Here is a 13,472-nt window from a genome sequence, read left to right on the forward strand (position 1 = left end):
ATGGATATTTATCTGATAAAGATGGAAACAACAGTTTGTGAGCTTTGATTCTGACAAGTTTTTCCTATGCTAAATTATGCAGCGTAAAACAATATTTCTTAAATCTGTTTACTATAATATCTCATAACTTTTATTTTGGAATTTTAAATGTCTATGCAAATGCAAACGTATTTGTAAATAAATATCTGTATATTTCTGATGTGGGTCTGTCCTGTTGTTGTTGATCACTGTCCATGTATAAGTCTTTCTTAAAGGGACACTCCTTTACTTTACATTATTATACACTTATTACAGTGTAAAATGTATTGATGCAAGTCGTCTTCATCTGGAAGAGCTGGACATAAAGAGTTGCACTGTGGGAAATGTAGGATCCAGTACTTTCAAGGGTTTGAAAATCATATTTTATGTAACAAAAATTGTAAGTTTAAAACAAAAAAATGTTAAGATGAAGATACATGTAGGCTACAGTACATTGGGAAAAATAACACGGTCATTAAAATAAATACAGTTCAATACTACAGTACAGCACAAAGTGAGGCATCAGAAATGACTGCAGTTGAATTAACAACTTCCTCAAGCTCCAAGTCAAGACTGATGGAAACATTTAAGTTTGCAGGGATTTGATTGTGTGCAGTTCACTCGTTTATTTTAATATTTCTATATAAATAAATATAAACATCAAGTTGATATAGAAAGCAAAATTTAGAAGAATTAAAATGCTGAAACCTCTAGTGGGTGAAGATGACTTTAACAACTTCCTGGCTCCTTCAGAATCAGAATCAGAAAACCTTTATTGTCCCCTGCAAAAAGCAGTGGGAATTTTTCTTTGACATTTGCATAAAAGAAACATACGTTAAGAAAAACACAGTTTAACTTAACATAAAACAAACAGCAGATAGATACAGAATAGCACCTTGTTTAAATCAATCTTCCCATCCCTTGTAGAGATCTTGACCTCGAGGTGTGTGCAGCATGTGGAGGTGAATAATCTGAATCTTTGACACAGTTTGTTGCGCTTTCTGTTTTTGCACAGATTTACTCTGCAGCAAATTGAGTTCAGTCAAATTACAGAATAGTCAAAAATGTAATTAGGGTTTAAATGGGATTTATTGTTTGTGAGAATTAAAGGTTATTGACACAGTTCACCCACACACACAGGGAGGTAGATGGATGGTGCAGTAGGACCCTGGGCTGCAGCAGCAGCAGCGGCAGCAGCAGCAGTACAGAGCAGGCCGGAGGGAGGGAGGAGCCTGACAAAAAACCAAACAAGCCTCCACGCCCTGCAGTCTCTGGGAAGTTCCTCCGCATTCCTGCCATAGACACACACACACATACACACACACACTCCCAAATACATGGGCAGAGAGCTGGGAGCAACCACACACTGAGCCTGGGTAAGCGTGAGCAGAGTGAGAGTGTGTTTTGTTCCTGGTTTGTTTTGAGCTGAAGTGAATAGATGTTCTTTGTATGTTTCCCCCTTTTCTGACTCTCTGTGTGTGTATGTGTGTGTGTGTGTGTGTGTGTGTGTGTGTGTGTGTGTGTGTTGTGCATTCAAACAGGAGTTCGGAGGGGGTGTGTGTGGGCCTGCTGTAGGACCGGAGACCAGGACCTCTTCATCTACGCCCAGCCAGGTACTGTACTTCCTGACTCATCCTTTCTATGACCATATATGTCTGTCTGTCCTCGACTGGCACTGCCTATTTAAACAGCAACTCACAAGTCACAATAGGAAGTAGTGAACCACTTTCTGTTCGGTGTCTCTGTCAGTCTCCGTCTCAGTCTGTCTACGAGCTCAGTGTCCATGTAGCTGAAACAGGAACACTTTTTTTCCCCTTTCCTTTTCTCTGCTGTTGAGGTTTTGGATTGACAGCTGTTTCCTCCACAGGAAACCAATACATTTAGTACAGATTTGTATCTTACTGGTGCAACAAGTAACTACTGTGCTCATGTCAAAGTGCAGGATGTAGATCAATGTTGAATTATGGCTCAAAACACAGAGTGTTCAGTCTCACATGTAAATCTAAAGGCTTCATAACCTCCATCTAATGTTGTGTAATGGTGTTGGAAATGCAAAGAAGATAAAAAACTGTCTGACTGCACTTGAGTGTGTAAATGATGGGCTCTAAAACATTTATAGCCAAGTTATGATAATGAACTCCTCGCTGTCATGTCCAGGTTGAGCCCAGCTCCAACATTTTCATGTATTTTCTTCTATATACTACTCTAATTTTGTTATAAAACAAGGTCTTTCCACTGTGAAGCTTACTGTACATTGCAAACATTTTTCAGTCTCCATTCTATCTAGACTAGAGCCTACGGCCATGCATGCAGCTCTGTGAGGTTTAACCCGGCTCTGCAGTGCCTTGGGGTAAATGCTTTAGGATGCTAACGTTTAGCAGGTACCATGCTTCATGCAAAGCACAGTTAAGGCTGATGGGAATCTACTGTAATGAGCTTGTATTAGCTATAGTTTGTATGTAAGAGTGTGGTCCAGTGTCATAGCAGCAGGCAAGATGAAGGGGGAAGGAGGATTTTATCCATCAGACACCACAGTTGTCCAGATATTTTTCTAAAACGTCACACAAAGGTCTGGCATCATCAGTATTAGTCGTCTTAATCCTCTGGGGAATATGAATGTCTGTACAAACTACTGTAGTTGTGACCTTGAGTTTTGGACCTGCTGATACACCGACATTGCAGTTATCACAGTGTAGATCCATCTGTGCAAAAGAAAGATAATGTTGATGTGAGGATAAAAGCTTCAGTTGAGCTACAACGTGACATAATAAAACTATTTTTGTCTTCCCAGTCTCACCATGAGCAAGGCAGCTGGTGACGAAGGTGGGGGTGCTGGTGACAGCAGCCATGAGAAAGCCCTGCAGCAGCTGGAGGATGATGAGGCTCTAGGGGAAAAGGCTGTGGGCAAACCGAGCGCTATTTCCTCCGGACCAGGCTGGACTAAGGTCAGCTGCCCCTGTTGTATGTCCGATCGGGTGGAGCCGCTGATCCTGGTGAAGCTCGGCGAGAAGGTTCGGCCCGAGACGAAGAGGTGGCTCATCAGACTGATAGGAGCTCCTCTGAAAGATGGAGGTGAGGGCTCGGATAACAACAAGCAGCAGCAGCACTGGACTGATCAGTGTTTCTCTCCATATTGATTTTAGCCTTGCAAAGACATAAAGCTTGAGTGTTTATACTGGAAACAGTGAAATGACTCCATGTCCATCATATTTAACTAGGATAACATGGGCACTTACTGTCATCGGTTTCTGGATGAACTCTGTGGGAGAAGTAAAATCACCACTGTTTAAAACTGCAATACCCCATAACTCTCCAAGGACACCGTGTCAGGTGTTTTCTCTGCTTTAATAGCTCCCAACACTTATCTCATAGTCCAAACAAGGAAAACACATTACATATTATCCCTAAACAAACAGCTGACATCGCTCGCTGTTTGTTTAGCATGAACACTCTGTTTGTCTGGGTAAATATCAGAGCGGTGGCACATAAAGCTCCTCATTGTCTCAGTGCATCACATCCAAATAATGCAAAGTTATCCAGGAGGGTTTCATTACCAACGACGAGCAGTATCATATGGAAAGATGGAGAAAGTTTATTGAAGCTGAGGAGTGGAGAGAGAGGAAATTATGCTAATACAACCATCAAAGCTGAGCCAAGCAGTGTCTAGCGTTTTAGGATCCCCATGTTTTTGCAGTGTCTGTACTTGTACTTTTTAGTCTTTGGTTTTTGTTTTTGGTGTTTTTTAGTTGGATACTTTTATGTTGCTTTATATTGTCCTGTTATAACTTATTTGTTTTTTTGTTTTTTGTTTTTCCTGTCCTCTCTTATGAAAAAAAAGAAAAGAAAAAAGTAAAAAAAAAAATTTGATTAGAAAGAAAGAAGAAAATGGGATAAAAAATGTTTTTAAAAAGTCCTGTCAGTTACCTTGGTAACTTAACCTGACACCATGAAGCTCACACAGGTTTGGGTTGTCAATGAAGAAGCTTTATTTCTATATGAGTGAATGAATGTGGCCTGTTAAATGTTTTTAAATGTTTTTATTTCTGCTCTGACCTCTCTTCTGTTCACTATACTTAAAGTTTCCATGTGCTGTTTTCAGGCGCTGCGTTATTGGCCCACCCAGGCGAGGATGCCAGTGGTGACATCATCATGGTCTCTGCTCCTCGCTGTACGTTGCTACGCGCTACAGAAGAGCTTGGTCTGTGTAAGCGCTACCACACCGGGGACATGGAGGCCTTCTCCTACAACGACAGAGACAACTTCAGAGATTCAGGTACAGAAGAAGAAGAAGCTCCGAGTGGATACACCCAGGTTGAAATTCAGGTTCAGGTTCAGGTTCAGGTTCAGCTTTATTTATATCCTGAGGGAAACTGAATTTGCAGCAGCCATCACAAACACAATAGACAGAAGACAGCACCAAAACATCAACATATCACTGGCCACAAAATAGTGCAGTAGTTACATAGAAACAAGTAGCTAGTAATAAAAACATACTGTTACTAATAAATTACTGTTAATAATAATAATGCATAATGCTCTCAGTGCCTAGTAAAAAATGTAAACAGTCCACATAATGCGTTAACGTGTATAGTGCTGCAAGAATTAAGAGAAACACTTTAAAGGGATAGTTCAACATTTTGGCAAATTGGCCCATTGCCATAATCCCTATAGTCATAGGTTCGTTACCATTATTTGTCGGTGTAAGCTATTTTTAGAACAGCGGAGCGGAGCAGTGAGCTGCTCAGAGCTACGCTATGGAGGCTAAAGGAATTTCTTGGTTTCCCTCATCAAACTCATCAAATACAAAATCCCAAAACTCCAAAACGCTTTTGTGGACAAGTTGTGAGCTGCACAATCACCACGCTATGAGATAATAATGGAACGTTACGAAACGGAGCTGTTTTTGAGGTAAATACAGGGTAAATACAGAGTTTGCTTGCTGAAAAATTGTCCCTGAACGCAACGCGCATCAGCGGTTTTGCATGTATTTACCTCTAAAACAGCTCTGTCTCGTAACGTTCCGTTATTATCTCATAGCGTGGTGATTGTGCAGCTCACAACTTGTCCACGACAGCGTTTTTGAGTTGTTGGGTTGTATATTTGATTAATTTGATGAGGGAAACCAAGAAATTCCCTTAGCCTCCATAGTATAGCCCCGAGCAGCCTGCTGCTTCGCTCCGCTGTTCTAAAAATAGCTTACACCGACAATTAAAGGTAACGAACCTACTGCTATGACTAGAGCAATTATGGCAATGGGCCAATTTGCCAAAATGTTGAACTATCCCTTTAATACCAAAGTGCATTTAAGTGCAGAGGCCTGAGAGTATGAAGCAAGCCTCGCCCGGGAGATTAACCCTGTCTATGGCAACAGGAATAAAGGAAACCCTGGCACGCCGCGTCCTGGTGGCATCCTAAAACAGCGTCCAGATGGGAGGAGGTGGTCAAATTATCTTACATACTATAACCCTAACTAATACTCATACTAATGCTGCATCAGCATCAACGCCACAAAACATGCAATACTCATGAAATATGTTTTATTTTCCAAGCAATACGCCATGTCTTCTTTTAAAAAAAAAAAACATGGTTTAGTCCACGCTGGAGCAACAGTAGGCCCATGGATCTGTTATATGTCTGGAACAGGCTGTAATTTTGGTGCAGTAGGGAAACAGATGATCCTGTGGTTGAGCCTTTAGTTTCCAAGGGAACATTTCCTCGTGGTGTCAGGACACAACTCTATATCAGCTGAGCTCATGTGATTGGTGATGTTTTATTTCTCTCCAGAAGAAAACAAACTGAAAAGGGAGAGTTTTCATTTGGCTGTTTTCTCTGCATTCGTGCAACTACTTGGCGCTCAAACGTACTGTATCTGTGTCTACTCATGTGTGACAGACAACATGGAGGTGTTCCTGACGCTGGCCGAGCGACAGTACATAGTGAAGTATGAGCTGGACGGTTTGCGAGCGCAGAGAGACGTGAGGATACCCGGCCTGTCAGACGACCACGTGCTGCAAAACCGAGATAACATCTGTGAGTTTACTCGCTCCGTGTTTACAGATCTCAGATCAGTACGGATAATAAAAAAAAAGATGCGCACACTGAAAACACTGAGATAAAAAGTTGATATCACTTGAAGTGATAGTGAAGAGAAAGTGAGGTTTAGGATTTTTGTTTTCCAGTTTGTTTGATTTAATGTTTTTAAGATCTTTGGAAGAACATGGTAACACACACATGCAATCAGCAGCTGAGGATAACTTTCTTTAAAGACTAATGATGGTATTAATCTAGGTTTTTGCTTATTGTCAACAAAACCCATTAAAAGCCTAAAAGCAAGTCTGTTTTCTATTCAGTAAACATGATTCAAACTGGGGTACCAGTGCCTTTTATTGAGTGAATATGTGTGTGCTCTTGATAATGAACAAAACACATCACTTAACTCAACAGTGGATGTTTTATTTTAATTTTTTTACTTTTTCTGTGTCAGATTTTGTTTTTATTAAGTGATGTCACTGTATATATAGTATATAAATACAGTATATGGAGTGGGTTATTGTTTTATGGCTAAAAAAAAATGTCATGTTGTCAAGTTGCTCTGCTTTGAAGTGTTGATGGCCTGTGTTGTTGCTGCTGCAGGGCGGAAGCTCGGCTCTGCCGGTGTGATCATGGACACGTTTCCGCTCCACAAACCAGAGCAGCTGAAGGAACTGAGTGAAGCCTGGTACTCTGGTAACCAGCTGGCTCAGCCGCTGGGTGGGTGGAAACATGCATCACACACACAGACACACACACACACACACACACACACACACTAACACTACCATAACCCAGCTTGTATGCACTGAGAAACAGTTGCAGATACAGTCACATTGTGCATGTTTGTGTTGTCCAAAGGAGGAATTTGTGTAAAATAACCCCCTCTTTTCTCTTCCTGGTCCCAGATTCAGTCAATGGATATTTTGGAAGCACTGTGGCTTTCTACTTCAGCTTCCTTGATTTCTACACCTGGTCTCTCCTCCCACCTGCCATACTGGGCCTGTGCATCACATACTTCTCAGGTAGGTGTGTGGATTCATCATTTTTATTTTATTTCTGTATTTAAAAACAAAAAATTGCCTTTAGCTTCTTTGTTTTAGCATATCAAGTGTTGTTATTGTTAGATATGAATCTTTAGATGTTTCCATACTATCTGTTTTCGTATGCTGCCATGTTAAAAGTTTGAGACTTGTGCCTATACTAAATGTGTTGGTAATGGTATCTGCAATTGTTGCTCCCCACTTTTGATTCAAGCATTGTGACAACAGATCTTGATCTTTTAGGCTGATGGACGGTGTAAGCCAGGGATGTTGTCCAAACTATTCTTCAAAGGGCCGGTGTGGCTGCAGGTTTTTGTTCCAACCAACCGAGAACACACACAGTTTGACCAATCAACTCTCTGAAGACTGAGATCAGATGATTAAATGAGTCCAGTCTGGTGCTGCTGCTCTGCTTGGTTGGAGCGAAAACCTGCAGCCACTCCGACCCTTTGAGGAATAGTTTGGACAACATGCCTGGTGTAAACTAAAGTTCTTCTTCCCCAATCACAGGCGAGGTTCAGAAGGAGATGGTGGAGTCGGTCTCGGGCTCACAGAGCACCAACACTATCGATGAAGACGACTCAGAAACGGCCGTCAGCGGTCACATGATCCAGGCCGTGTTCAGCATGCTCTGGTCCACCGTGGTCATGGAGCTGTGGAAACGTAGGAGCTCCTCCCTGTCCTACCGCTGGGGGACGCTGCACCTCGCCGAGCGCTTCGCAGAGCCCCGGCCCGGTTTCCACGGCGACCTCGGGGTCAACCCTGTGACGGGTCGCGTGGAGCCGCTGTTCCCCGGATGGCAGAGAGACCTGCGCATTGCACTGGTGTCGGTCCCAGTGGTGGGGGGTTTTCTAGGTAGGACAGCAAGTTCATTCATTGTGTGCAGGCAGGGGCGTTTCTAGACACTCTGGAGGCCCCGGGCAAGAGGTAACTTGGAGGGCCCCCACCCCCAACCGGGACCACAAACATTAAAGCAGAAGTAAGCGATCCGGTTGTTTTGGCTAACTTCTTGTCAGCAGATGGAGTTAGCAGTCCCCGCCCTCGTCCCTACGTCACCACATTCACGCGCATCCCTTGGCTGCACACACAGAGAGGACCGCCCCTTTATGCCGTTCTCTCTCCTCATTGGATAAAGGTTGTAGGATACAAGGAAAGTTTTCTCCTCGGCTTACAGCAGAGCAGAGTGACTGACAGACCCGTGTTTCAGACCAAACACTCTATGTAAGTGATTGCTGTCGGAAGATATAACTATTTAAGACTTATATTAACACAAATCTTCTGCTTACTTCTGCTTTAATGAATCCAAAAATCCCAAACCATTGATGATTCAATTCTGCATACTATGCCAACCCAGTCTCATATAAAACTTGCCTTGGCTATGTTGGTCCAAAGTGCAAAAACATAGAGGGTTTACAATAGCAATATTAAATTGTATGACTGTTACATTTTTTCGGACTATTTTTTTCCTATATTTTTGCGTCCAAGTCACGTGACTTTCAAGTTTCCGGCCGTGAGAACAAAAAACATAGCAAATATTTCTATCATTTTTAGTGGAAAAATCTATATTTTGAGATAGTTTCTGCATAAAAATGTCCTTTGACTATATTTCTAGCGAGAAATATATATTTTGTTTTCAAAATATTCGCTCAGTGAATGTAGCCTACATATTCACTCGCTTGCTTGTTGTTGCTATGTCGCTAGAGTGGTTACATTTTTATATATGATACTGGGTTGACTATAGGCACAACATTCAATGTACATAGCCAGTGGCAACATCAGGTTGTCACCGATATGGACCAATGCCAGCCGTCCCTGGGGGGCCCCCTTCCAGCTCAGGGCCCTAGGCAATTGCCCTGTTGCAACGCCTCTGCATGTGTGCATGTTCCTGAGCTGAAAATGAACAAGACGCTGTTTTTTATCACGATCCACGCAACTGTATGAAACATAATAAAACCACCACATTGCAGAAAAGTGTACCTCTTACTCAAAATAGCAAAACCCCTCCGTCCTGTCACGTCTCCCCCTGCAGGGTTGGTGGTCCTGGGGATGCTGTGTTTCTACTGGGCAGAGGCCCAGGTGCAAGGGCTCCACAAAGACTGGGACTCGCTGCTGTCTCAGACTTTGCTCTACTTGCCCTCGGTGCTGCACATCAGCTACACAAACATGCTGGCGACTGTTTACAAGAAGGTGGCACAGTCCATGACTGAATACGGTAGGTGAGACCGAAGGGACACCACAGGGAGTACGAAGACTCAGATATTAACTAATGAACACGATGACGACTCATGATGATAATTCAGATGGTGCAAAGTGTGAGAAGAATGTGGGAACAAAACTCAGAAAGAAGAAGAAATAGTTATAGTTGAATATCTCATTCATTTTATACAAGTGTCAAGTGGTCTAATCAGTATATTTGGACTGAAATACACGTAATTCACTTTTACAATGCAACACAATGTTTCTTAACAAATTTTACATCATTTGTCACATTATTTAGAATAAAAGTGGTGTTTTTAGGATATGTCCTGCTCAGTATTAGCAAATTAATTCAAATTTTGATATAGAAATACAGCAAAAAAATCTATTTTAATAAAGTAAATATTTTTTATAAGTGCACTTAAATTCGCTGTAGGTGGATACAATATCATTCTTTTGTGGTTATACCATTGGACATTTGTCTGACTTTTGTTAAAAATGGTTCAAATTTCATTTCAAATTACATAAAACCAACATGAATACAAAATGTACATTTTAATACATCTGATGCATGTTTTTAAGACAGTTTTTCATAGATATTTCTGAATTGTGCCTCTTGCCAACCCGTATTTGTCCCCAACCCATAACACAATACATCTACCTATTAAACTGATGGAAAAACCAATGGCCTCTTATTGTGTCCTCTCAGAGAACCACAGAGAGGAGTCGTCCTTCCAGAAGCATCTTACAGCCAAAGTCTTGGTGGTAAGTTTCTCTTCTCTGTATGAACAGTTACCTCATAAATACCCAACAGGATCATTTACCTTACCTCACTTTTTTTGTCTCTCCCTCTAGTTTACCTTCTTTAACTACTTTGCTGTGCTGTTCCACATTGCCTTCTTCAAGCAGGATGTGCCTTTGCTTCGAAAGGTAACAACTCATCTCTACTGTTCATTCTGTTCTTAAAGGGATAGTTCAACATTTTGACAAATTGGCCCATTGCCATAATCCCTATAGTCTTAGGAGTTGATTCGTTACCTTTAATTGTCGGTGCAAGCTATTTTTAGAACGGCAGAGCAGAGCTGCGAGCTGCTCAGAACTACACTACGGAGGCTCATGGGATTTCTTGGTTTATCTCATCAAACTCATCAAATACACAATCCAACAACTCCAAAACGCTCTCGTGGACAAGTTGTGACCTGCACATTCACCACACTATGAGATAATAACGGAACGACACGAGACAGAGTTGTTTTTGAGGCAAATGCAGTGACTGCATTGCCGAAAAACTGCCCCCGATGGAAATGGGCATCAGCTTTCATCTTTAGCCTGACACCTTGTTAGCTGAATTTATGTTTGGATGGAATCAGCTAAGATTTTCATTTTACACAAAAACCTAATAAAAGTAAAATTTTATTTTTTAAAGGTGTCTATATCACAAAGAAAATAGTTTTAGAGTGTTTACTTATACACCAGCAGCAATTTCTCCATATTTTTTCAATGGGATGATGTAAAAGGAAACTTTTTGACTGTTTCTTCACTGATGTACAGTAATTGGCGGTGGTGGGAGTAGTTAGGCAGTTAATTAGGAGTTGGTTACTTAGTCACACTGATCAGACTAATATGTTACTTTTGTTTTAATTATATGCTAGTTATGAGTCAATTTATAACAAATGGTTCAGTTGTAGCAATATTGTCCACATTAGGCGTACTGCCATTTTTCTGCCATTAGTTAGTTAGTTAGCAAACTATCTCCCTTCAGAATGAGTTTAGATTTAGATAAAGTGACCACATAATGACATTTTCCTCCTCCGTCCATTCAAAGCGTCTCGGGTCTCTGCTGATCGTGACCCAGCTGATAAACCAGGTGACAGAGGTGGTCATTCCCTTCCTGGTGGACCGGTTCATCAGCGCCCCCCATAGGGCGGAGAGTGAAGACGACCCGGAGGAGGACAAACTTAGGAACCAACGCACCCTTCCCGTCTTCCCCGTGTGTAAAACATTATGGAGATTTCCTCAAAAACTCAACATGTGTAAATACGAACGCCCTTTGAAGTTGTACGACAATGAACCTCCTTGTGTTGTTGTTACAGGGCCTGTTTGCAGAGTATATCGAGCTCCTGGTGCAGTTTGGGTATTTGAGTCTTTTCTCCTGCGTTTACCCTCTGACTGCTGTGCTGCTGCTCATCAACAACCTCACGGAGATCCGATCGGACGCCTATAAGATCTGCAAACTCTTTCGCAAACCCTTTTCCCCGCCGGCCGCCAACATGGGCGTGTGGCAGGTCAGCAGAGAAAACACAATGAGATCCACCGCTGGTGTGTGTCACACTCGGACAGTTATGTTATGAATGGACAGCAGCTCATGTCATTGTCCTGTGTTGTTTTCAGATTGCTTTCGAAGTCCTGAGTTTCGTCTCTGTCGTGTCCAACTGCTGGCTGCTGCTCCTGTCTCCACGGTTACAGCGGCTGTGTCAGGACGGTGGGATGAGCAGCACAGACATCCTATTGTTGGCTGTTTTGGTAGAGGTAAGATGGAGGATGGCGAGATCACTAATGCAAAAATAATTACATAGTATGTGTGTGTGTGTGTGTCTTTGCGTAAAGGGATAGTTCAACATTTTGGCAAATTGGCCCATTGCCATAATCCCTATAGTCATAGCAGTAGGTTAGCTACCTTTAATTGTTGGTGCAAGCTGTTTTTAGAACGGCGGAACAGAGCCGCGAGCTGCTAAGAGCTACGCTACCAAGGCCAATGGGATTTCTTGGTTTCCCTCATCAAACTCATCAAATACACAATCCAACAACTCCACAACGCTCTGGTGGACAAGTTGTGACCTGCACATCCACCACGCTATGAGATAATAACGGAACATTATGAGACAGAGTCGTTTTCGAGGCAAATACAGAGACTGCTTGCGGAAAAACTGCCCCTGAAGGCAAAGCACATCAGCAGTTTTGCATGAATTTGCCTCTAAAACAACTCTGTCTCATAACGTTCCATTATTATCTCATAGCGTGGTGAATGTGCAGGTCACAACTTGTCCACCAGAGCGTTTTGGAGTTGTTGGATTGTGTATTTGATGAATTTGATGAGGGAAACCAAGAAATCCCATTGGCCTTGGTAGCGTAGCTCTTAGCAGCTCGCGGCTCTGCTCCGCCGTTCTAAAAATAGCTTACACCGACAATTAAAGGTAACTAACCTACTGCTAAGACTATAGGGATTATGGCAAATGTTGAACTATAAAGAAAAAGAAGAAAGGCCAGCAGCACTCGTGTCCTTCTCATTGTTTTTTATTGCAAACTGCGTCGGCGCACACTGAGGAAGACGTTGTATTTTTCTTTAAGTGCAACTTTTGGCCGTGCACCTCTTCAGTTTGCTCCTTAATGTTTTTTGGAGAGTGCGTGTTTTTCTTTGTTTTGAAATGTTGAACTATCCCTTTAACATATTTTTCTTTTACTTGTGTGTGTGTGTGTGTGTTTGCAGCATGTGCTCATCTTGGTGAAGGTCATCCTGGCGTTTGTGATCCCCGACGAGCCCGACTGGATCCGCAAAAAGAGAGAGCACATTGAGTTCATGTCCATGCAGGCTCTGAAGCAGCAGGTGAACCCGGCTGCGCTCTGAAGAGTCCCGACTGCGTTTCAAAGTGTTGAGGTGGTGCTTAGTGTCATAAACGTGCCCAGGCTGCTACAACCACACAATATTTTACAGCCAGTACCGACGCGCACACTGCTGTATGTATCCCTACCTGCACCCACCACTGTGGTAAAGTGTTTCTTCTGTGCTCTCTAATTAACAGGGTGCTTCTGCAATGTGCACACATCATACAGTAGTACTCTCACATAGACTGCAAGTGCAATTTAAATAGTAATTAAAAAGTGTTTATTTCCAATATTAGACAGAAGAATGAATGTAAGGTTTATTTGAAAAAAAGAATGAAAAGAAAGAAAGCTAGGTTTACGATAAAGGCTGTTTTCTCTGAGTTTATGACTGAGAAAAGGCTCTTGGAGCTGTTGAAAGATCAACACGGTGAGGCCATGCTGCAATATGTGCAGTCAATCTGTAGTGAAGGACTGACAGGAAATAGTACCGAGTACAGGCAGATTTCTTGTCGACACTATGTTTCAGTTATTCTCTCCTCTGAATGAGGACCATGAGGACTCTTTCAGCAGTGTTTTTGCTCA

General features: G+C 42.2%; 1 protein-coding gene across 2 annotated transcripts; it reads left to right on the forward strand.

Moving 5' to 3' along the window:
* Nucleotides 1–1,251: 1,251 nt before the first annotated feature.
* Nucleotides 1,252–13,171, forward strand: ano10b (anoctamin 10b). Of its 2 annotated transcripts, none has more exons than XM_085779917.1 (15): nucleotides 1,252–1,394; nucleotides 1,560–1,631; nucleotides 2,810–3,090; nucleotides 4,118–4,291; nucleotides 5,911–6,048; nucleotides 6,652–6,768; nucleotides 6,957–7,073; nucleotides 7,602–7,946; nucleotides 9,121–9,303; nucleotides 9,997–10,052; nucleotides 10,143–10,217; nucleotides 11,113–11,277; nucleotides 11,381–11,572; nucleotides 11,679–11,816; nucleotides 12,775–13,171. In XM_085779917.1, the coding sequence occupies exons 3-15, from the start codon at nucleotides 2,817–2,819 to the stop codon at nucleotides 12,910–12,912; spliced, it is 2,112 nt and encodes a 703-aa protein (XP_085636043.1). In that variant the 5' UTR covers nucleotides 1,252–1,394; nucleotides 1,560–1,631; nucleotides 2,810–2,816; the 3' UTR covers nucleotides 12,913–13,171. The 2 variants fall into 2 exon arrangements, with proteins under 2 accessions (XP_085636043.1, XP_085636044.1); XM_085779918.1 differs by having other exon boundaries at nucleotides 6,957–7,076; nucleotides 7,605–7,946; nucleotides 12,775–13,020.
* Nucleotides 13,172–13,472: the final 301 nt, after the last annotated feature.

This window comes from Trachurus japonicus, chromosome 6 (assembly GCF_045865225.1).
Source record: "Trachurus japonicus isolate A0001 chromosome 6, Traja_1.0".
Taxonomy (NCBI): domain Eukaryota; kingdom Metazoa; phylum Chordata; class Actinopteri; order Carangiformes; family Carangidae; genus Trachurus; species Trachurus japonicus.